General features: G+C 36.1%; 1 protein-coding gene across 4 annotated transcripts in view; it reads left to right on the top strand.

The window, feature by feature from the left end:
- The window catches only part of LOC134212904 (nuclear hormone receptor HR78), a 56,917-nt gene that overhangs the window by 3,576 nt on the left and 27,339 nt on the right, over positions 1–26,002 (top strand). The window contains exon 1 of one of the 4 annotated variants that reach the window (XM_062691226.1): positions 15,881–15,903. The exons of 2 other annotated variants lie outside the window; for them this stretch is intronic. In XM_062691226.1, coding sequence (XP_062547210.1) covers positions 15,901–15,903 — 3 coding nt within the window. In that variant the 5' untranslated portion in view covers positions 15,881–15,900. Of the gene's footprint in view, positions 1–15,880; positions 15,904–26,002 lie in introns of those variants that run through there. One more of the 4 variants, XM_062691224.1, reaches the window with a different exon arrangement.

Genomic DNA, 26,002 nt, shown 5'->3' with positions numbered 1-26,002 from the left:
CCTCTGGCAGTCGTGACTTATTCTTATTTTAATAAAGTGAAGTCTAACATAGGAATCGCGAATTTGATAGTCAAAGTTCACATAAATTACGTTTCACTTCCAAAGAAGAGTGTTGTTTTTAAGAACACACCACACGCATTTTCGGAGGTTAAAGGTTAGTAAGAAATAAAGCGGGTGTTTTGCATTTCGTATTTATCTGCTCCATTTGATATAACAAAACATTATCCGTAAAATATTATCCGATGACAAATTTATATAGTCGAACTAAACAAACAAGGCACAAAATTTCGTAAAATTTAGCAAATAATTAAACTGGACAACAAAATCAGAAAAAGTTTTTGTATTTGCGATGCTCATGCATTTGTAGTTCTCGACCCCTCAAATCGACTAGTTACTGACGTTTTTTGTTTGATTGAAAAAAATCTGAGATTGTTTGGTCACAAAGTTTGGTAAGTACCTGCTACTAAACGACGTTGAATTCACTTGCGTATGTTACGTATAGGACATCAATATCGGCAAGATATTTATGTTTTCAAAGAGATGCTCCTTCCAACTAAGCAATTTCAGTGTAAAATCATTTTTTTCAAGTATGGAGAAATTGCTGAATTGCTCTCAACGAGACATCAACTGAAAATATGAAATTTGGGAAAAATTGGCAGTAAATAATATTAGTATTCTGATATTTTACTCACTTTAATTTTCACAGAACAGTGGAATAAAATTTATTTTAATCTTTTTTCATATTACTAGGCATTTGCATCAAATTATGCTACCGCGCTAAGGTTTGCGAAATCGCTCTCAATAGAGAACGAACAACACGATAAAGAAGAAGGCAAAAACTGTTCCGAATCATAACAAGCCATGATAACAAATTTATCAAACTTGTATACAAGTGCGAAAAAACAGAATCGGATAAGCAGCCTCCATAAGGAAGTGATGATTCTCGCTTTGTTCTCGCTCATTTTGTGCTGAGGACCGCAGGGCTGTGTAAAACAAGTTGAAATGCATTATCAGAACCAGTGTTCCCCACGTTTGGAGCTTTTTAAAAGAAGTTTATCATGAGGTATTGTCTCCCGGATCAGTTCTTTATCATGACAGCTTGCAAAAAAAGTTTCCCATTGTATCGATATGTAGCATACCGTGGGATCCCAAGCAACACAAATCACGTTGATTTGGTTGCAATAACTTATATGCGACCAAATTTAGTCATATATGAGTATCTTTAACTGATTTACAACATGTGTGCTGCTCGGGATATGTATACAGAGATAATAAGTGAGAGACTGTTTCATTCTCTTTTGGATTCAAAAAGGAGTTCTCTAGATAAACATGATTTTAGTTTCTGTAGATTAACAACTAGTAGTCGTTGCTGTATATGCGTTTGTACGTGTATTGGAACACCATCTATAAATTGCTAGCATAACATTGCATCTAATCTTGCATTCGATGTTGCTTGCAATATTGCCCAAACGCATACGCCACATAGGGGAAAACTTGTTCAAATTCGACTGACGATGTCCTATTCCATTTTCATATAAGTTTAAATACTAAGTAATAACGATAATCTTAGTTATTAAGATATCTGAATGTCCCCATGAGTGTTTTACGATAGGTAGAGATTTAAAAAACTATATATTCAGCAGCATAAAGCATAAAAGCATATGGAGACGCTTGGTACATTTGTGCGATGATTCATCTTGTGGCTCAACTTTTTATGCAATTTTCATTACATCCGGTTTATTAAATAATTGAACAAGAATACAAGCATTTGTATGGAACTTGTATTAAGGGAAACCTGAACCTAATTCCTTGTTGGGAAGTACATGTTCTTGGTTAACATGCCGATACTGCGACAAAGAAATTTATAGAATCATTATTTCAAACAGCAGGTTCCCGCGCATCTTCTAATCAAGTTTCACAATTCTTTCACGGTTGCCTGAGATGAGGTGGATATCATCTGGTTTCTTAGTTTGCTGGTTTAATATGTTTCAAAGAACGTCATTTTGTTTGCAAGATCGGCTGGAGTACTTCATAACGGAAATCAACACAGCATGTCCATACAAACCACTGAAGCTCTTGTGTATTGTATTGGTTTAATGCAGATGTTTTAGGTTCTCCAAATTGTTATGGAGTACAAATCAATCGGTCTACAAACTACGCCTGATATCCAATCGAAATCAACCCAGCATGTCCATACAAGATCCTAGAGTTCTTGCGTATTATATGCAGTCTAAATCCATTTGATGCAGATTTTCTAGAAATGATAAGCATATAGTTTTGGTCACTCTTTCACACTGCGTAGGGGAAGGGGGGCAATATGCCCTAGCTAAGCAAACACTGCTCTATTGTCTTATTTGTAACGCTATTCATGGGTATTTTTACATTATGCATCAGTTAAACAAGATAGCTAGTTGATGCCATTCAAAAATTGTCAAAAATCTCAATCATATTGATAATATTCACATTTCAAAAAGTGGTGATATTTTGTTGCCGGAAAACTCATGAGGCAAAACGCCTTTCAGCTGGCGGCTCCCGAGAACAAAGTACCACGCGTCGGCGAATCAGCATTCTAGTATGGATAGTCCGTGGAGACGCAAGTACTTTGTAGGTTATTGCCACTAGGGCGTTTTGCCTCGCCAAAATGTTAGATGTTTCTTCAAAATGTGGAAATTTTCGGTTTTTCCGACCTTCCCATGCACTATTTTGACACTTTCTTCGCCTACCCTACACAGGGGAAGAGGCCCCAAAACCCCCCCCCCCCCCCCGATGCAAAACGCCTTTTGTGGTTTCCCTCATATTTACCGTCATTAAGATGCCCGTAACAAAACTAGATCTAAAATTATGTAGGATAGGCGAAGAAAGTTTCAAAAAGTGCATGGGAAGGTCGGAAAAACCAAAATTTTCCACATTTTGAATAAACATCTAACATTTTGGCGAGGCAAAACGCCCTAGTGGCAATAACTCTACAAAGTACTTTTTGCGTCTCCACGGGCCATCCATACTAGAATGCTGTTTCGCCGACGCGTGGTACTTTGTTCCCTAAAGCTGCCAGCTAAAAAAGGCGTTTTGCCTCATGAGTTTTCCGGCAACAGAAAAACACCACTTTTTTGAATATTATCAATATGATTGAGATTTTTGACAATTTTTGAATGGCATCAACTAGCTATCTTGTTCAACTGATGCATAATGTAAAAATACCCATGAATAGCGTTACAAATAAGACAATAGAGCAGTGTTTGCTTAGCTAGGGCATATTGCCCCCCCTTCCCCTAACTTTAGATCTAGTTTTGTTACGGACATATTAATGACGGTAAATATGAGGGAAACCACAAAAGGCGTTTTGCATCGGGGGGGCGTTTTGGGGCCTCTTCCCCTACCCCTATGTGCGGTGAGGATCGTCGAATAAACAGAATGGGTTCCACTTCATCATCCTACAAAGTACCACACGCCTCCATCCACAAACAAATTACAAAGAGAAACATGAGGTGTGTGGTTCTCATGGCTACGTACGCAGATAAATGGTAGAGGATCACCTAAAAACCAACCATTTTACGTGAGGCGACTCATATCATCATTTGTGGCACATTCCTGAGTAATTATTATCATTACGATTCAATAATATATTTTCATTATCGAGATGTAGGTAGCGCAAAGATTGAGAAAAATCCGCCGATTTTCACTGAAAATTAATAATGTGTAGCTCTTTTAACTCATGGGATGCGTTCTTTGAAAAGCATACGTTCACCTTATTGGTTCCGTTTTCGCATGCTATGAATGACCTTCGATACCTAGTAATGTAATAGGTAATCAGTACGTGATTTTTGAACGGTTTAGAACGGGTATACCCCGTTAGGCATAAGTACGTTAGACATAGAGACTTTAGGTATAAGTACGTTAGGCATAAAGGACGTTTGCTATGAAATGACCCAAAGAACAGCCCATGCCATAAAGAAGGCAGAATTATGCCAAACGTCCATTATGCTTAGCGTACTTATGCCTAACTTCCTTATGCCTAACGTCGTTTAGAACAATAACTTTTTTCAATCAAAGCAAACTGTACTCTACATTTCTCATCTCGACATCTCAAACCAGCGCTGCAAAGTGTCATTGTTCAAGTCACGCAAAGCCTGAAAATAACAAAATCCAGGTCATGTGTCAAGCACTCAATTATGATGCTCAAATGTGGAACTCACATTCTTGGTGTGAAAGTGACATTCTAGCAACTAGCTCTGGGTCACTCATCATGTCTTCACTTCTTTCGTCTGTGATCACCAGCATGAGTGATACACGGTTAGATGACTTTACCCATTAATGGGTACTATGTTATTGTTGATATTATTCCCACCGTGAAAAATCACCAATTTTCTTTAAAAGTGCCACTACCCATTAAAATGGGTATCAAAGCTCGCTCGCGTTCTATGCGTAGCTGTTGGCACGCTTTAAGTACAATTAGAATTTAAATTTGAATGTTTGTGCACACGTCCCAAATAATTGTAATACATAATAATAATTGTTTTGCCGTACTAAGAGTCGCCTATAAAAGGCGATTCTACACTTCATGTATCGTACAGTATTCGTTATCGTAACCTCCGAGCTGGCGCGCTGCCTCTCGGAGGTAATCAATCAACAGTGAAATCATCAGCAGTTGTACCTTATTCGTCTGGATCCTGGAAAAAGAAACACAACGTAGGATCGTCCCACCCTGGACGAAACACATACATATATTAAAATATTCCTGTACAGTCAAGCAGAGTACAATATTCAGGTCGTAACTAGAGGCCTGAATAAGAGAAACGCGGATAGGTATGTGCCGCCAATCGAACCGTCAAAAAACAGCAGCCAATCGAGCAGGAGACCTGTCAAGCAGCCAAAATGTTGGCTCAAATACTGATAACGGCCAAATTCGATTTTATGCCATTTTTAAATAAACAAAATTGAATGTATTTTACATTAGTTTGCAATAATATATGCAAGTCATTTATAGATTATGAAATGAAATTCCATTGTTTATTGGATTCTATTGTTATGTGATGTGGACATTAAGATCACTCTGACGGAATCCAAGTTTCAAAGTGCTCGCGTTTTCGGGGCACACCACTCGATACGGAAACAACACATAACTGTCATTTTATTTTTTTCACGCATGCTGCGACGCAGCCAAACTAAATCTACAAAAATGACAGTTGTGCATTGCTTCAGAGCGAGTGGTGTGCCCTGAAAACGCGAGCACAACTTGGATTCTATCAGAAGTGACCTTAAAATAGCGGATTGTGAGATTTTATCTGCATAAACCATTTCTTCCTTCCTTCCTTGTTCTTTGATGAAGAAGATTGAATGCAGTGTAAGCAGAGACATATTTTCTATCCGCGTTTCTCTTATTCAGGCCTCTAGTCGTAACTAATCGCAACGGATAAAAATACACTGAAAATAATTCCAAGAAGAAACAAGAAACAAGTTTTTGTTAGAAAAACTTTTTTTCCTTCAAAGTGCCCAGCTTGCGATGTATGGACGGTTGGTAGGGAACATAATCACCTATCGTGAGACACAATTTCATTCAAATCAAAAAGGGCGTTTTTTCGCAAATCGAGTTTTAATTTTTAAAACTGATTTTTTTCAGTGTAGGGCTCAATTTGAATTGTTTCCAATATCTTTATTAGAAAGTTTGACTGATTTTGCGATAGTCACCCATACAACACTTTTTTGTAGGATGCGTTGTTTTTCGATTATATCCATTTGAAAAATTCAGCAAAACAAAGTTTGGCCCTTTTCAAAAGATAGTCTAGATTGAATTTGGAAAACTTGAAAACTGAAAATGGTCCATTTTAGCGTTATGTAACTTGTGAATGAACCCTTAATTTAACTATTTATTTATCAATTAAAAACGACGTCAGTCCAATCAAACGACAACAAAATCAATCAATAACGGTGCTCACCTGCACTTTTGACAGCTGTCCAACCTGATGCTCTTTATGGTTTTCGGCTCGTGGTTGTCAATCTTGGCGTCACGCTTGCCTCAGGTACTCACGCGTCAGCTTCAACATGTCATGGTGCGCTTGCAGAGATTGTCATCGTTTAAAAACGTGGTGTTTTTTATTTTCCTTCCGGATCATCTCGTGATGGTCACGACATTTTGCTAGACTGTCTCAAACAAACAATGTGATTTTTACTATCTCTTTTCTTCTGCAACATCGGTTTGAAATGCGATTTTTATTCATCAAGAATATAATATCGATCGTCTGCTTCTTCTTCTTCAATGGCTCTACATACCAACTGGAACTTGTCCGGCGTTTCAACTTAGTATTCTATTAGCATTTGCTCAGTTATTAATTTAAAGCCCGCCATTGCATGAATATATTTTTACCTCCTCCTTAAAAAAGCTACTTTGATATTTTAGAAAATTCGGCCGCTACGTGATGGATTCTGGCGATGAATGCTTTGATTGCACTTGCTATTTAAAAATGGTCACGAAAGTTGTCATTTTTACAGGGTTTGAAAAAATTTATCTTCCTCTTACTTCCACTATTTTGTTTTTACGTATCTTCACAAATACATATTTCGTCCACTACTTGTGGACATCTTCAGTGTGTTGTTTATCGACTACGTATTATACGTATTTGTGAAGATACGTAAAAAGAAAATAGTGGAAGTAAAAAGAAGATTTTTTTTTTCAAACCCTGTAACATTTTCCCCTAAGACGCTCAAAATTAATTATTAAGTTGTCATTTTGTTGCAAGGCACAATATTTGGAGCATGCAAATAAACGAAGGCGCTATAATTCTGAATCCAAATAATTTCAAAGTTACATGACCGTGTTGAATGAAGCATATTAAATTTAAATTTAAATAAGTATAAATACCTATAAATTTACATGACAGTTGTAATTACATAAAATAAGGTTTATTTTTACATTAGATACCATTTAACAAGTAAGTTAGAAAAGTAATTGAATTAGCTTCGACAATCTAATATGTATATCCTGACTAGTTAGTCATAACACAATTTTATCGCAATTATATCAATATATGTTACAAATAACAAAACTTGCAATAATTTTGTTATAAATTCTCTGTCAAAGATGGAGGAAATGAAATTTCATGATCGTCATATTATGATTATAACATGATGTGCTATGTTTATTTCTACCGAAAAAAAATGCCTACATTTTTGGTAGATGAGCGATTCCAAGCAACAGCATCAAAATTTAAGAAAATTTTTAATTCATGATTTTCTATTGAGTTGAAACTTGCACAGTTTTTCAATTTCATCTAAATCGTCATTTTTCGATATCAAATCTTCATATTGAGTCACGACTAACTTTTCAAAAGGGTGTATGTGAAAATGGTTCAAAAATATTTAAAAAGCTGCACAGCAAAAACGGAATGTTCGATTGTTATGATTTTTTCAGCAAAGTTAGACAACTAAATGGTGATTCTTAAGAAAATGTGCACAGTAAAAAAATTGTTTGCCTTTAAAATATCATTTTTGTCACAAAACTCAAATATCTCAAAACCCTATCTTTTTCGAACCCTATTTTTTAGGGAAAACGGTCCATTATATTAGCTATCTACCATAAAAATTTGGTGATGGTAAACTAATAAACAAAAAGTTATGACATTTCAAACATTTCACAATTTTCACATATAGTAAAACAAAAAAATTTCCGTGTATTTTTTTTTCAAGAATCGCAGTTTGATGCTGATTTTATTGTTAAGGGCCTTGCGTGAGTTAAACAAGTTGTTTGTATGATATTCCATATTTATGTATTCATCGATATTATGTATATTATATGTATAAATATTATATGTATAAATAAATAAAAATGAATTAATATTATCCTAAGTATTAAATTAAATGTGGCAGTTACACAATGTTGTTATAGAAACTCTAAGAGTTTTGGGTTTGAATTTTGGTATGGGTTATGATATCATGAAAACAGTTTATTAATACTTATTTTTTATTTATTTTTATTCAAATTTTTAAAATATCGAACACTTTTGAATTATTATCAGCACAGTTTGAGTATAGTTTTGCTTTAATTTTATTTTCCGACAATGGAATGAAACAGTGAAATTTTGGGTTCCTTGGATCGTTTTCGCGTTATTAAATTGCTCGCTGAGCTCTGAAGCCTTTATTTCGTACTCTTCAGTAGTAGTAAAACAAAATGATAATTTGGTTAAATCTTTTTCTTTTCTACGATTTGCCCAATCAAAAAGTTCTTTCGCAGTTTTAATTGGATGCTCACGTTCTTTGGCTAAACTTGCTCTTGTGGCCATGCGCTTTATTGTTCCTCCAATAGCAAGGACCTTTGCCATGTGATGTAGCAAAAAAATGCCATTCTGCATCAATTCCGTACATTGATTTAAATTGACATAGGCTCGAAAAATTCTTACGATTTTTGTACTGCGACGCTGCTCCATCAGACATGAAATATATCTTTTTGACTTCTTTATGCTTATCAACGCGTAAAAAGTTAATCATTTTTTCAATGAACAAGTTTACGGATACTGAATCGTGTCTTAAATCTTCGTAAATTATAATAAAACTTAAGTGTTCAATTTGCGTACTTCCATTAAAATAAATAACGAATGGATGAATTGTAGCTTGTTGTACGTTCCAGTGATGGGACTGCACTTCATCTTGCAATACAAAGCTGTAATTTTCAGAAAAATCACAAATGACTAAAAATTCACCATTTTGTAATGTATTTTTCGTATTTTTAAAAAGCTGGGTTGTTCTGTTTTAATGAAATCGTGAGGATTAAACTTTCTAATTTCAAGCAAAATATGACACAAACTCATCTACAGGTTTTACAATAGTTTCTATGTCACACCTATCCGTGGTCACCCATTGCTCAAATGATAACTGATCAATATATTTTTCTTCAAACTCAGCGAATAAAGTATTTTCCAATGATGAAGAATCTGGACAATCCGAACAAGATCGTAGATAGCAATTTGATGTTGTATTTTCACACAAAAGACTACCAGTTAACATTTTAATATCCTTTGTTAAATTGATTCTTTTCAAACTATGTAAAATAAGATTAATATTCTCATGGGTTGTGCACACAAACACATTATGTGTTCCTGAATTGGAAAGAAGCTTACATTGCCTTGGCCGAAGGCTTGCAAATGAGGAAAAACCTATTTTAATATTATCGTGAATTTCCTTGAAGCGTGTGTACGCTTCTTTCAAAGTCGTCATCATTAATCGTTTTTGGATTGCTTGACGCTTTCCATCTTTTTTTACTGATACATAATCTTTTTTGACCAGGCATAGCTCGACTTACTTCATCATCTTCAAAATATTGAACTACTATTTCTTTTGTCTCATCTGTTAATGCAGTACTAGACCTAGTATTTTTGGTTGAAAGACAGTTATTCTTCAATTGTTTTGCCTCTTTTACTGTAGACGAGCTCGGTGGTCTAGTGGCTACCGCTTCTACCTTATAAGCAGGAGGTCGTGGGTTCAATTCCAGGCTCGTCCCTTTCCTACTTTGTATTTCTATCTTAGTTCTTTCTGTGTTTCACGTCATACCAAAACGATTCCTACTGTTATAACCTTCCACACAATCCCAAAAACCTCCCGTGGCACCTATGAGAGGTCGTAGAGTTCTCTGCATCTTTCTTAAGTAGGTATCCAATAAACCATCCTTCCCCTTCCTCAGCATTCGCAAGGACGTGGCCAGGACAGATCTCGACTATTGGAGAGTACATTGCTTCCATCTAAGAGTTAGTGATTAGTCCCAAATCAGTATCTGTGGTAACGGATGAAAGTGATGTTACTCTCATACAATAGTCTTGGCTTGTACCACCTACGAATTTGTGCGAACTGCTAAATGCTAATGCTAATGCTAATGCTAATTGTTTTGCCTCTTTTACTGTATTTCTATTGGTTTTGAACTCATCAATGGCATCCTGAATAGACCACGAACTTGGCAGCATCGACAAAATCAATAATTTTTCTTTCCTTGTCGTGGCTGCATTCGAGAACCTTTCCTTCATATTTATAATTACCTCATCGTAGTCTGTATTTTCCACATCATCAGGTCCTAATTTGAAGAGGTTTCTTCGTACAGCTCGTTTATTTCACGGTATTTTTCTCCGGTAATAAACGTAGTCCATCTTACTCCATTTAATCGGAGTCACTTTATCCCAGCTATGCCCTCGTTAAAGCGTTCGATGTTGACCTTTTGGATACACTCATCTTCCGATTGATTTGTTGAAACAGATTTCGCTGATGGTACGGTGGCAAGGCTCTCAGCACTTAATACTTCTGGTAATTCCTCAGTTGTTGTCGATACATCTGGCAATTCCTCAGTTGCTGTCGTTTTCGAACTTCCTGCGCTCTGCTCAACCGATGATATACAGATTGCTCTTTTGTCAACGTTTAGACGGCAGGACGTGCAAATGCGTAAATTTGTATTCAATGTGGACATTGGAGCATAACCAGTCGCTTTCAGTTTATCTATGGTGCTTTCGGTGAGATTTCGTAACTCTTTTGAACACTTTTTTCCATCAAACGGCCTACAACAGTTGAGAAAGCGGCTACTCATGTTGTTCGTAATATTTCAATAAACAAAATCACTTTTAAGTTTTTACTGACTAGTTTGGTGTCATTTGCTTGACTGAAGAAAAAAATTACTATAAGATCTTTAACAACCTTAGTAGTAGTAATTTTTTGCTTTTTCGTGAGCATTGTCATGGTATGTACCTATCATGCATTTGTTGTTGTTGGAGATACCTGTTTCCTCCCGATCATAAAGTCTATTCTCTAAGAGGTATATTTTTTGCAGGTAAACTATAGACGTACACGTGTATATAAATCTTTGATTTTGCAGCTTTTGTCTTAAAAATAACATTTCTGATATGTTTCTATCAACGTTATTATCAACAGGTTTGAACACTATTAAAAGAATTTTTCGCCAGTCACGTGCAATGAAAATTATGACACTATCAATACTTTTGATCACAACACTGGATCGTGTCTAAGTTTCTTATAGATGCTATGAATAATTAAATCAAAATATCATGAAAACAACTTGTTTAAATCACGTCCCTTAACAATAAAAATCTGCATCAAACTGCAATTCTCGAAATAACTTACACAGAAAAAAATTTTTTTTACTAAATGTGAAAATTGTGAAATGTTTGAAATGTCATAACTTTTTTGTTTATTAGTTTACCATCACCAAATTTTTATGGTAGATAGCTAATATAATGGACCGTTTTCCTAAAAAATTACGTTCGAAAAAAGATAGGGTTTTGAGATATTTGAGTTTTTGTGACAAAATGATATTTTTAAAGGCAAAAAATTTTTTTTACTGTGCACATTTTCTTAAGAATCACCATTTAGTTGTCTAACTTTGCTGAAAAAATCATAACAATCGAACATTCCGTTTTTGCTGTGCAGCTTTTAAATATTTTGAACCATTTTCACATACACCCTTTTGAAAAGTTAGTCGTGACTCAATATGAAGATTTGATATCGAAAAATGACGATTTAGATGAAATTGAAAAACTGTGCAGAGTTTCAAATATTTTCGAAATGGTCGCTCAGGATCGACTGACATGCCCCGTGGAATGCCTCAGATAGGAATTGGAAAAAAAGTGAGGTACCACCTACAGTATAACTTGAATCTACATCCAAAGCTGAACAAGCTTGACAAACTTAATTGCCTACATTATGGATAATCATAATCTTTTCAGGAACATAATTTGCTATAGTACAAGCTATTTTCACCACTTTTTATGTAACACAACGAGTTATATTTTGTTCAATTAATAACATATTTAGTAATAATTTTGTTAAAACTTGAAGAGATTTTGTTACAATTGTTGTTGTTTTAACTACTAATGGTACATGTTTCATAACAACTGCTGTTATAAAAACGGTTGTAACAGAATAACAAGGTCTGATATAAATCTGTTACTATCTACTGGTCGGGATGTTTGTCCCCTTGATTGTTTTTAGGGGAACATGTGGTCCGACACCGGTCGTGGACCACCCTGCATAACTTTTAACACTTGACAGATACGGCATACGCCATCCATTCCATGGTTGCGATAGTCCCGTCCGTTTGAAGTGGTAACCTGACCAGTAGATAGTAACAGATTTATATCAGACCTTGTTATTCTGTTACAGCCGTTCTTCATAACAGCGGTTGTTATAAACATGTACCATTAGTAGTTAAAATAACAAAATTGTAACAAAATCTCTTCTAGTTTTAATAAAATATTACTAAATATGTTATGATTCGAACAAAATATAACTCGATGTGTTACATAAACAGCGGTGAAAATATCTTATACTATAAAAAATTATGTTATTGAAAAGATTATGATTACCCATACTGTAGGCAATTAACTTTGTAATGCTGCTTAAACTTTGAATGTTGGTTGAAGTTATACTGAAGGTGGTACCTTCGTTTTTTATCCAATTCCTATCTATCAAAAATGTAGGCAATTCTTTTTTTGAAAAAACCTAACACATTATGTTATAATCATGTTATGACGATCATGAAACTTTCTTTCCCCAACTTTGACAGGAAATTTTTAACAAAATTACTACAAGTTTTGTTATTTGTAACACATATTGATATATTTGTGATAAAATTTTGTTATGACTAACTGGTCGGGAATGTAATGGTAATTATGGTAATGTAATGGTAATGGTAATGGAAAGCAACCAGCAGTTCCTATCACCTATTAAACTACACTAAACAAATTACATCCAAACGTCACGACCAGTGCAGAAGCAATAGAAATAATTTGATTTTTTGTCATATTATATTGCCTTCTTTAGGTACGTAGTATGTACCAAACGAATTATGATTATTTCATGAGTTTTATCGATATGCAGATTGTTGACAGGAAAGATCACAAAGAAATGAAATTGAACCGTAATATTCCCAAATGTGATATGTATTAATTAGCTTTTAATATATTTGTAGCTTTTAAGCTGCCAAGTAGGCAACTACAAGACTTTGTTTTCAAGGCCCTAAATAAATGAGCCAAATTTTGTTTGGCCAATTTTTTTATGTTTATGTTAAACAATAAAGCAACTTCGGAGAAAATTTTGCTAAGATCTCTAGCTTAAGACTGGTGTTCATATCACTGAATAATATTGACTTATATTGAGTTATAAGAAAAAGACGTAGGTAACTAGGCCCACAACCGGAGACACTCCCTACATATACGAGCATATGGAGACGCATGGTGGAACTAAGCTTTTCGTTCAAACTCAATCACATGTGTAGTAAAATGATTATACAAGTATGCCGACATTTGTACGACAACTTGTATGTGGAGAAACCTAAAACTTATTACATCTAGAGAAGTACGTGTACGAAAAGTACAACGCATACTACTTCAGGAAATCATGTGAACCAAAATTTCAGATGGCTGATTCTCCTTACAAATTTTTCAAGTTTGTCTAATCAATATCATCTAGTTTTATCTGGCTTATTATGTATCCACGGATGTTTTTTTTTTGGGTGAATGGGTAAGAGTGCTGGCATGTAAAATATAGGAAATCTAGGTTTAATTAGCTTGAATGTGAGCAATATTAACAGCTCCAAAAATGTTCAATAACTTTATCCAAAGTTACTAAATATAAGCAAGCATGAACATTCTCTACAGATAATACCTGTCTAAACGACACTATGTGAACGCTTCTTTTTTAGTAAAATGTTCTTTGGAAGCATCCATCCATCTATTGTTAATGAGATCTAATTTTATACTCAAATAATACAAACTAACTCAAAGTAACCACTGGTAACCTTGATATCACTAGCGCCACAATTTACGCCACTCGTTCCGAAGACTATGTTACTTCTGACGATCGCTCTGAATCAACACAACATTTCCTTCTACTGAATCTGACCTGCTTGCTCATCATAACCAACGATAAACCACCAAGATTTGATGGTCTACGCTTCCGAACTAATATCGACATGATTTATAGGGTGGTCTCAAATGTTTGATTTTTACTTCGAAATCATAGAAAAGTCGAGAGTCTTATAAACAAAGCCTTATAAACAAAAATAATGTGCCCTATATTCGTGCTAAAACTAGTAAAATCTACTCAATTTATTAATCGTTTCCACAATCAGAGGAATACCCTATACCTGCAAGGCTGATTCTGGGTGTCGTTTGGCGGAGGCAATAGTTTCGTAGTAGATCTTCTCCGCGAGATGCGAAAGCTCGAACACGAAGAACAAGAAGAAAGCTCAATACCGTACGGTACAAAAGGGGTTTCAGTTTTCACCAGTTGCATGTAGCTGAATGAAGCGTTGGTTGTACCTATTCGAGTCGAAGCGCGCGCCGGTAGTGCAAGGTGTATGGTTCGTTTGGTCCAGTGCCCAGCGCATAACATAGCCGTGAGGGACTATGCTGCTGGCGTAGCACTATGCCGTTTATACAGAGCATGAATCTAGAGCTACACGTTACCAGTGTCCGATTAAATATCGCTCTCTAATAAGTATCGTCATCGTCTACACCACCATCATTATTATCAGACCGGCTTTGCCGAAGAATATCATTTGAGCATGATACTAACTTGACCTTTTGAAAGGAAAAAAAAACAAAATTGGCGTAGATTAGTTTACCCACGGCGACAGCGTCGGTTGGTGATGATTGAGGAACGAGAACGACCCGTTTTACGACTCGAATCTTTCCCCTGCACTGTGGGCCACATTCTGAAAAGACACAACTTTATGAATAAATTATCAACTAGATGCTTAGCCTTGTTCAATTACTCGGGTTTTGAGATGGCGAGGCACTTGATGAAGGGCTTGATGAATAAAATCTTCTAAGCTATATTTTACTCGCTTTAAAAACGCACAGAGTAAAACAAATCTCAAAACTACAAAATTCCCTTTTTTTGTTCAGTAATCGTAAAAAGTAATCTACATATTACCATTTTAGATAAATTCATATCTACAGCCCTTAGTGCACTACATTGCTCTTTAAGTTTATTTGTATCTGTCTTTCCGATTGATGACGACGACACGGTAAACGCGAAGACCAGTTAATGTCAAACTACGATATTTAAACGCTCTCTTGATGGTTGTGATTGTTCAGAGCACGATATTTCTTTGAGGCTGGTAGGTAAATAAGGCGACTATTCTTAGAGGTCACCAATCGTACACATGAACAGAAGTATGATGAATTTTTGGATGTTTATTAAATTCTAGAGAAGATTCACAACAATTACGATGGTTTGATTGAATGCCAGAAATCGTCAAGAACCAACAAATTCGATTTCGATAGTCAGTCGAAGATTGTGTTTTTTACTACCACACTCCACACCTGCCAGTGTGCGATCATAAAACGGAGCGCACGCTAATCAACGATCCGGATGAACTAGATCGACCGGATCACCCAAACGAAAAGACAAAACAGACTCAAAGAACTGACTCCGTAAGCATTTTGTGAGGCAGGTTTCAATACCGAGGTGAGGTTGACGATAATTTCTGATCGGTCGATCGAGTCCGTCGTCGTCGTCGATTTGATCTCGAATAAATTGATCCACCGCTTTGTTTGCCACTGACCGATGAGGGACGAGGTGAACGAAGAAGCCGCTGAGCGAGTGTTTAAAGTTCATTGAAATCTATCCACGGACCCAGCCTAGGCGTTCGTTCGTTCACGGTACGGTACATTGAACGTGCCGGGGTTTGTGGAGAAGCGCGAGCGAACGTTGCGATGATGAGTGATCAGTCAGTCGATCGCGGTAGCTGGCTTCTGGACTGCTAATGGATTCAGGCGTTTATACACAGCGCGCTGCCAGTTGACACTTAGCATTTTGAGCGAGACGATTAGTGTGGATTTTGTGTTTGATATCTCGGAGTCAAGGTGTACCGGACATTGATGAGCTTTCAATCGGAGAAAAAAGGTTAACATGGTAATAAGGTCATTCCCTGGCAATAAAGCTGTTATTTAACACATTTATGAACTCATACCATCGACAATGTTCCATTGAAAAAAATCCAAAATTTCCATTACTAAATCAATATTAGCACTGAACAATTACAAAACTTTTTACAAAATAAATATTTTTTTCTATAAAAAAATAAGAACTTTTCACAAAAAAAATAATAATAAAGAGCAATAAAAATATGAAAATTCCGTTGGATAAATATAAATAAAGCAATAAAACTGAACATTTTTTCCATAGATGACCACTACATTATAACCGATCATCGTTCATGAAAAATTTAATCAATTTTATTCCTTTTACTTTATTTTTGTGGAAAATTTCTTATTTTTTATTATTGGTTTTCATTGTTTTTTTTTGTGAAAAGTTTGAATTTTTTGCAGAAAAAAAATTTGGGTTTGTTGTGGAAAATTTTGTAATTGTTTATTGCTAATAATGATTTATTTATGGAAAAAATTGTATTTTTTGCAATGGAACATTGTGATTTCTTTATGGAAAATTCTTCCCCTTATATGCAATTTCTTAATTTTTTATGGAGTTTTTTTTAATCTTTATGGAATGGCCAAATAGGTCATTTAAAAAGAGAGACGTCTCACTTCTCATTACTTATTTTCCCCTTCTCACTGTAAAAAGTGACTAATGCGAAGTCAGAAGTGAGATGTCTCACTTCTCACTCCTCATTTTTCACTTTTCACTGTTCTCTGCTTCCTATTTCGCGCTTCTCACTTTTTACAGTGGCTTACCGACAGGCCCCATGGTCAAGTTATAAAGCATGTAATCTGAACAGACTATAAGCATCTTTACTACTTTCATCACGTTTTAGAGAACCAAGAATGTTTAAACGTATGGATAAAAAATTGTGACAAACTATATCCTTTTTAAAATTTTATTTGAGTCTTTTTTACCATCATTGATAACTTAACCATAGTTTATTAACTTTCCCTTGAAACTACAGAGGCTGATTATTGATAAGATTTATTCGTTTGGCGATATTTCGAACTACGGATAAATTAGCTCATTTCCATTCGAAAAGGCTCACTAAATTTCCATGAACATTAAACTGGCTATGCCACTCCTATAGAACATTCGTGAATGTGACTTGAAAAAATCCTCAATCTGTATGCTCAGTGATGAACTCTGTTTTCAAAAGAAAAATCGCTTTAATAAAGATTAATAAAAAAAATCAATCTGTGTTTGTGGATGACATTTGATATTCTAGATTTCACTATCCACCCTCTCACATCTCTATTTGAAAAATGAGTGAGTTTTTAAAACGCAGTTTGAGTTTGAAAACTAATATTTTGGTTATAATTTTATAAGATTGTGGTCCGATCTAGATCATTGTCCATACGAAACAATAGAACTGTACAATCGAGTGCAACTTGCTGCAATACATCGGTTAAGGATAAATCTAGAGTGCTTTGAGAATAGGTCGTATGTGCAAAAGAGAGCTTCAAAGAGAGTTCTTCATTCTTTCGAGAATTTCTTTCGATATTTCCTTATGCGAAAATCACGAGTAAGGTTGAATAAATCGTGAAAAAACTAAAATGGAAATTTCGCATAGGCAGTTCACAATGCGCATTTCCGCCTACTTTTCAGGACAATGTCTGCCGGGTCAACTACATAGTATATCTAATAATTATAGCTTTGTCCACGGTATACAGAAAACAAGGTAGGCTCGTTAGAAAATGACACTTCAAATGTGACGCATGTTTTATCGCCACATGTTGGAGTACAAAAGTAAGCATGCTGCGACCGTAGAGCATCGTCTCGGTCCAGCTTGTACGAAGATAGCAGTGACGTCACATGTTTACATTCAAACTGAATGTTTACAGACGTGATGAGCCTGCCTTGTTTTTTTTGTATGCCGTGGCTTTGTCTAGCAGACCGCATCGTGCTTTCGTGCTGTGCGGTTCTTTCTCTCTTTGCGGAAGGAAGTTTTAATACTACCCGAAGCTATTTTAATTTCAACGGTGCTTCTTAGCGCTATTTGTACCCACTGATCCCTGTTACGATCTTTGCAAGGACCCGTGCCTTCGTTTTACGTTGGACCCGTTTGCGGAAGTAAAATTCCGACAAGCGGTGGTAATCCTGCAGGGACACCGTTCTGGGAAAAAACCTCTTAGAAGGTCACGTCTCCACGCTCAGCAATGAGTATTAACAAAAACAAGAGGAAGGGGAGTCTCTGAATTCTCCACTTCCTTCAAAGAAACAAGGTTTCAAGACCGTCCTGCCCAAGCGCGGAAAAATAGAAGGAAGCTGGAGACTTCAGATATTCCTTCTAAATCTAATGTTGACATTGTTTCTTCTCCTATCGAACTGAGCAATCAGTTCGATTTGATTAATGAATTGAGCAAATCGAATCTACTTTTGGCCCAGGTGATTCGATTCATGCGAAGAAACAAAGGATTCCGCCAATTTTGGTATCTGTTGCCGAGTTTTCTGGCTTTTGGAATGAAATCTTGAGTAACCTTCAGGGGATCAAGGTTTCATTTCAGATTGCTAGGAAGGGTGACTGCCGCGTTTTGCCGGGATCCTTTGACGATCGCAAACGACTTCTTCAGTATTTAACTGAGAAGCGCCATAAATTCTTCACATACGACGATAAAACTGAGCGATTGTTCAAAGTCGTCTTTAAAGGTCTCCCCAGTGATGACAAATCACTGGATGAGATTAAAATTGAAATTTCTCAATTACTTGGATTTTCACCAGTTCAAGTAATTAAGATGAAAAAGAAATCCCATTCTGGTACTTCCCAGAGGGGCATTTCTCAAGAATTTTATTTAGTTCATTTTAACAAAAGTGAACTAAATAATATGAAAAGTTTGGAAAAGGCCTGTATTATGTCTCATGTCCGTGTTACATGGGAACATTTCCGCAGGCCTGGGGGAAATTTCCAAAACCCCACCCAGTGCCGTAAGTGTCAAAAGTGGGGTCATGGAACCAAACATTGTCACATGGATGCTAAATGCATGATTTGTGGTGGAACCTCTCACGCCAAGGACGCATGTCCTGTGAGAGAAGATTCCAATAAATTTAAATGTGCTAATTGTGGGGGCAATCATAAATCCAATTTCTGGGAATGCCCTTCACGCAAAAGTTTTGAATTCCCGTGCAAAATTGATGACGGAAATTCCAATCGGATCACAGATTCGACGGGTAAAAATTTTTCAAACGCTCAATTTCCGAAACCAGTTACCGGTCGAGCAATTCATACCCACCACAATTCACAAACAAATTTTGCCGCTCGTCAACGGGTAGCAAGCACTTCAGTAAATTCCAATTTTTCCAATGTACCTACGTATGCAAACATCGCTGCTGGTAGACAAAATTTCTCTTCTCAAAATGAGGTTTATACCCATGTCCCAACGGAAAATAACGGTCATGTTGCCGATTCAGGTAGCATGACTGCTTCCGATTTTGAATTTTTAACTGAACAATTGCATCACATGATTGATGCAATGTTCAAAGCAAATACCATTCCTGAAGCTGTTCAGGTTGGTATAAAGTACACACAAAAAATTGTTATCGGACTCCGTTTCAATGGATCTAAATAATTGTGTGAAAGTTCTAAATTGGAATGCCCGCTCTCTAAAGGGTAAGGAAGATGAATTATTCAACTTCCTAAAAGTTCATAATGTGCATATTGCCATTATAACAGAAACTTATTTAAAACCAGGACTCTCCATTAAAAGAGATCCAAATTATTTTATCTACAGAAATGATCGTCTTGACAGCGCCTGTGGTGGGGTTGCCATTGTCATTAATAGACGTATCAAACATAAATTATTTTCTTCGTTTGAAACCAAAGTTTTGAAACCTTGGGAGTTGCTGTTGAAACAAATTTTGGACAATTTTCCTTCATTGCAGCCTACTTGCCTTTTCAATGCAATGGGCAGCAAAAGAATTGGTTGAAAGCTGATCTTCAAATTCTGACTCGCAACAAATCAAAATTCTTCGTAATTGGTGACTTCAATGCCAAACACCGTTCATGGAATAATGCTCAAAGCAATTCCAATGGTAAAATTTTATTTGAAGATTGTTCTGCGGGATATTATACTATTCAATATCCCAATGGACCAACTTGTTTTTCTTCCAGTCGAAATCCTTCTACAATTGATTTAGTTTTAACGGATTCAAGTCAGCTGTGGGGCCGATTGGTAACTCATGCTGACTTTGACTCTGATCACCTTCCTGTGACATTTGAAATCTCACAAGAAGCCATTTATAATCCAATCAGCTCTACTTTAATTATCATAGAGCTGATTGAGATTTATATAAACGTATATCGATAGGAATTTTGATGTTGATATTCCTCTCGATACCAAAAGTGATATTGATAATGCTCTCGTATCTTTGACAAATTTAATTGTCGAAGCCAGAGGCATTGCAATTCCTAAATGTGAAATTAAATTCAACTCCATTATTATTGACGACGATCTTCAGCTACTGATCCGTCTTAAAATGTGAGAAGAAGGCAATACTAAAGAATTCGCGATCCCGCGTTGAAAGTTATTTGGCGAGATTTTGCAAAATGAAATTAAAAAATGTTTCGCTATTCTGAGAAATACCAACTTTGAGAATAATGTCTCGAAGTTGGATCCCAGTTCGAAACCCTTTTGAAATTAACAAAACTCTTAAGAAACCTCAAAAGCCAATTCCAGCGCTTAAAGAGGGAAATAAAATGTTATTAACAAATGGCGAAAAGGCTCAAAAACTTGCTCAGCAGTTCGAGAGTGCCCATAATTTTAGTCTAGGTCTCACTAGTCCAATTGAGGATCAGGTTACACGGAGCTTCGAAGACATTCTCAATCAAGAGAATGTTTTTGACCCTTCGTTGGGAACCAATTTGGATGAAGTGAGATCTATTACTAGAAAATTTAAAAATATGAAAGCCCCGGGTGATGATGGTATTTTCTACATACTTATCAAAACACTTCCTGAGAGCTCTTTATCCTTTTGGTTAATTTATTTAACAAATGTTTTCAATTGGCATACTTTCCAGATAAATGGAAAAACGCCAAAGTTGTTCCAATTTTGAAGCCGGACAAAAATCCAGCTGAGGCTTCTAGTTATCGCTCAATCAGTTTGCTTTCTTCAATAAGCAAACTGTTTGAAAAGATTATTTTAAATAGAATGATGGTTCATATTAATGACAATTCTATTTTTGCTGATGAGCAATTTGGTTTTCGCCATGGGCATTCAACCACTCATCAGTTATTAAGAGTTACGAACTTAATTCAGCTCAACAAATCTGAAGGATATTCGACTGGAGTTGCTCTTCTTGATATAGAGAAAGCATTTGACAGTGTTTGGCATGAAGGTTTGATTGTAAAATTGATGAATTTTAATTTTCCTCTGTACATTATTAAACTGATCCAAAATTATTTATCAGATCGCTCACTGCAGGTAAACTATCAGAATTCTAAATCTGACAGATTACCTGTAAGGGCTGGTGTCCCCCAAGGCAGCATACTGGGGCCCATATTGTATAACATTTTTACTTCTGACTTACCTGATTTACCACCAGGGTGTCAAAAATCTTTGTTTGCAGATGACACGGGCCTTTCAGCCAAAGGGCGAAGCCTTCGTGTCATTTGTAGTAGATTGCAAAAAAGTTTGGATATTTTCTCCACTTACTTGCAAAAATGGAAAATTTCCCCGAATGCATAGCATAGCATAGCATAGCATAGTTACGGTGTACTTCGTAGATTGGACACTAGTGATACTCATGTTTTTCTTTTGAAATCCTTATCCAGATTGCTATCAGAAATCAAGGTGAGCGTGGTCCTTGATTTCAATCTAGGATAAAAATCACAAAAGCATGAGGATTACTACTCCTGGCCACGCCCATCTTCACCGAAACTTGGGAGGGGAAGGAAGTGTTGATGTAGTACTTACTTAACGAGAGGCCCCCGACTCAGCGACACCCTCATAAGTACCACGGAGTTGGATATTGGGGAAGGTATTCGTTGGGTCAGGATTTGCCTGTAGCTGGCAATATGACCGTGGTAGATCTTACACCGTAACACACCACGCTAAGGTGTCTTCCTAGCGTTACGGGGTCAAAATGGAAAATTTCCCGAATGCTTCCAAAACTCAGCTTATAATTTTCCCACATAAGCCGAGAGCTTCTTATTTGAAACCTTCTAGCAGACATATTGTCACTATGAATGGGGTTCCAATTAATTGGTCTAGCGAAGCTAAATATTTAGGACTTCTGCTAGATCAAAAATTAACTTTTAAAAATCACATTGAAGGCCTTCAAGCCAAATGTAACAAATATATTAAGTGTCTATATCCACTTATAACAGAAAATCAAAACTTTGTCTTAAGAACAAATTTTTGATTTACAAACAAATTTTAAGACCTGCCATGTTGTATGCTGTGCCAATATGGACTAGTTGCTGCAATACCAGAAAGAAGGCACTTCAGAGAATTCAAAATAAAATTTTGAAAATGATTCTGAAGTTGCCTCCGTGGTATAGTACTAATGAACTTCAAAGAATTTCTAATATTGAGACATTGCAACAAATGTCCAACAAAAATAATTTCCAATTTTAGATAAAAAATCGTTGCAATCTTCTATTGCAACGATTAACCTCCTTAGGTACCCTTAGTATAAAATAGGTTAAGTTTAGTTTAAGTTGAAAACATTGTAATTCCTACATGGTTCAAGTCAACCAGAGGAAAAATTCTAACGGCCAGAGGCAATTGAAATGTATTAATAATAACTAAAAAGTAACATAGCAAATAAGGATGATAGTGTTAAGAAAACACGGAACACCTAGTCTAAGAGATGAATGCATGTATTAGATAATTAGCAAATAAAATTAATTAAAAAAAAAAAATAGCTTTGTCTAGCGTTATGGAGTGAAAATGTGGCAAAATATGCAAAATTAGCTTATGTCAAGGAATGTAATTGTCGCTGAAAAATGCAAAAAACAAGCGACAAAAGAGAATAGCGATAACTCTTTGTCCCCATCTGCAGAGGATAAAGCCATTGTTGCGTTCCATTTTATTTGCAACAAACATGGAGAGGTAATTGTTGTGAACTTTTCAAACTGCGATAACTTGTATATTTCAGAAGTAAAACGCAAATCATGTCAACAGATGGTTAAGTTTATGTCTAATCTATGGTAACTGATACTAATTTGACCAAAAACATCATCGGAAACCGACTACTTCTCGAAATGCGTGGCAGGCGATCATTGTCCTACTCTGTTGCCGTTTGGGACAAACGCTTATTGCGAGTTGAGTTTGTCCCAACATTCACAAGAGAGGATAATGTTGTTGCCATTGGCAATGTTGTTATTTTACATTCCTTGGCTTATGTACAAGTGAAAGAGAGTGTGAACAAATAGATCCGTAATGCCGTAAAATAAGTAAGTTTTCGTTGTGTATTTTACAAACAAAAAAATTAAATTTCCCTATTATCTGATCAGGCTCATTTTCGACAGAAAGCAATGAAAAATGATTACACGTTTGCCGTAATTTTTTGAGAGTAAATTAGTTTAAAATAATTGTAACAAAAACGAGTGAGTTTTTGAAATGCATTTTGCGAATAAGCACAGATATTTTGGCAGTATATTCTGAGCCCATATCCCAATTTGACTTCATTTCAATGAGAAATAATGAAATAGCATTTCCCGTTGAAGCAGCTTGTTGTGAGTCAATCGGTTGGAATAATGAATTATTTTTCGAAATCCATCTATATAAAAAAAATATTCATATAAAAATTGCTTTTTGCCTTTCTCGTATACTAAGTATACGGAAAGGCTATAGAACTGCTCCAAAACCAAACTTTTTATAGAAGGCTCGGAGACCCATAGTGTTATATACCAATCGACTCAGCTCGACGAATTGAGGTGATGTCTGTATGTGTGTATGTATGTGTGTGTGTGTGTGTATGTGTACAAAATGCGAGACACGTTTTTGGGCATTTAGCATCATCCGATTTGCTCGCAACAAGTTGCATTCGACGCGGAATGCAGTCCCATTGGTTCCTATTCAAAATTAGATCGATCGAACTTTACGCTTCGGAGTTATGGCCAAAAACTGTTTTAACGTGCAAAAAAGCAAAACGCCCAGTTCTGGATTTGAACTCGTGACCTCTGGAACGGCAAACGGTTACTACACCACTGTCCCATCAATACACATAACATGTGAGAAGATACGTACAAATATAAATCAACGAATTGGGCATATATTCATTGCCTCTATAAGCAACTGAATTTATCCTGCTAGGGTATTGTTTCCTATACTGGAAGTATTAATGGATTGAGAAAAGAAAATATTAATTTTTCACGTTCACTCAGCGAACTGGACTATCGAAATTCATAACTGGCGCCTTATGAATCTTCGACTAATTATTCCACCAATAGTGCTTCTTATACGCTGTTACCTTCTCGAATATTCAAGCGTCGATGGGTGTGTGGCCTACATACCGGCTTCCCGACCCCGACGTCCTTTGTTCGAGCCAAGTCTGTCGCACTTTACTTTTTTTTTAAATAAAAATCATCATTCTTAAGGCAACATATTGAAATTCATACCGATTCCTTGTGGCAAATTTCCATAAGGCGTTTGATTGAAAACCATTTTCCTCAGTGTTGGTTATTAAAATATACAGTTTCAATACATTAACTTAGAACAAGATGCCGTGGTGAGTATAAGCCGTTTTGCAGCGCAGTATCATTACTTCAAACTTTACCGGTTACTTCAAACTAAACGCGCTGAACTATATTACTAGTAGCTACTAGTAGCGCAGCTGACAGGTGACCAAATTTGGTAGCGCGATAACAGCGCTGCTATTTGATGAACTATTAAACGTCACCGGTACGGAATGCAGCCACCAAAATGATAACCGAAAATAGCGACCGGTGCGAAAAAGAGTGACTAAACTGAAATAACAGAGCAGCGAGGGTGATCAAAACACTCGCACCCAGTAATGATGCTCTAATAGATAAACTATTGAAACCGCTTGGATACGCTGTTCATTTATTTTAGATAAAAGTAGATTCACTATGATGCGAGGAAATCAATGCAAAATTGTATTGGTATAATAACATAATTACATCCAAACTTAAATAAACATATGTGTATAATAATGTGAAATATCAATAATAACCCCTCAGGTTAAGAGTGCCCTATGGAAATTACTAACAGTAAACTTTTTCGATAGGATATCCGTTCAGTAATTAAAAATCCTCTTCTCTGCTAAACGTTAGACATAACTTTTCTCTTGTATTTTTGCTATCAAGCGCTAAGAAAAGCGCAAATACCCTATATAACAGCCTGTAAATAATCCTCATTTAGCAATTTCAAAAAGCATCGTGCTTTGTTCAACACGTTCAACGCTCTCCCGTACGAATGCGCCTAAAAGAAGGAATGGCAATGTGCCGTCGCGCAGTGGTGGTCCTCCATACAAATGCTCGACTAAACCTACGATTGCGCTTAAAATTTAGCAACAGTAATTTTGTAACGCTGAATTCATTTTGATATTTAAATAGTTATCCGACATATGCTATGCTATCCAAAGACTTACGGAAGCCCATGACTTAGGATCTGCAGCCACAGTAGCGTCTTAGTTCTAACCTTGAAACAGTAAATTTTCCGATTTGGTGCAGCAAGGCGCAATTCATCAAACTAACCACTGTTAAGTAGATAAAATATATGTTTCAATGCATGATATCAGTTCTTTCCGAATCGTTCCCGTTAAAAAATTTAGTCAAATTTAATTTTCCCATACATATATGTTTAGGAGATACTTTACAGCATTAACTTCAACAAAGTCACCAAAAATTAAATTTACCAACTACAATTAACAAATTGAGGAATTATCCTTGACTGAATGTGCAAAATTAAAACTATATCAGCATCACGAAAGAACGATTTGTTTTAGGTTTTGTCTGGGTTTCCGCCACTGTGGATTGGTCGGCTTAACCATCGTAGCATCAGCGGCAAGTCGTGCTTCTGTTCTATTTTTACGTAAAGGCATGCTTCATCCTTTGTGGCGTTCAATCAGCATATGGGTGCGCAGCTGGTGTGCGGGAAGACGCGGGACGCA

This window comes from Armigeres subalbatus, chromosome 2 (genome assembly GCF_024139115.2).
Source record: "Armigeres subalbatus isolate Guangzhou_Male chromosome 2, GZ_Asu_2, whole genome shotgun sequence".
NCBI classification, from domain to species: domain Eukaryota; kingdom Metazoa; phylum Arthropoda; class Insecta; order Diptera; family Culicidae; genus Armigeres; species Armigeres subalbatus.
Note: the sequence above shows the minus strand (reverse complement) of the source record. Positions and strands in the feature narration are given on the sequence as shown.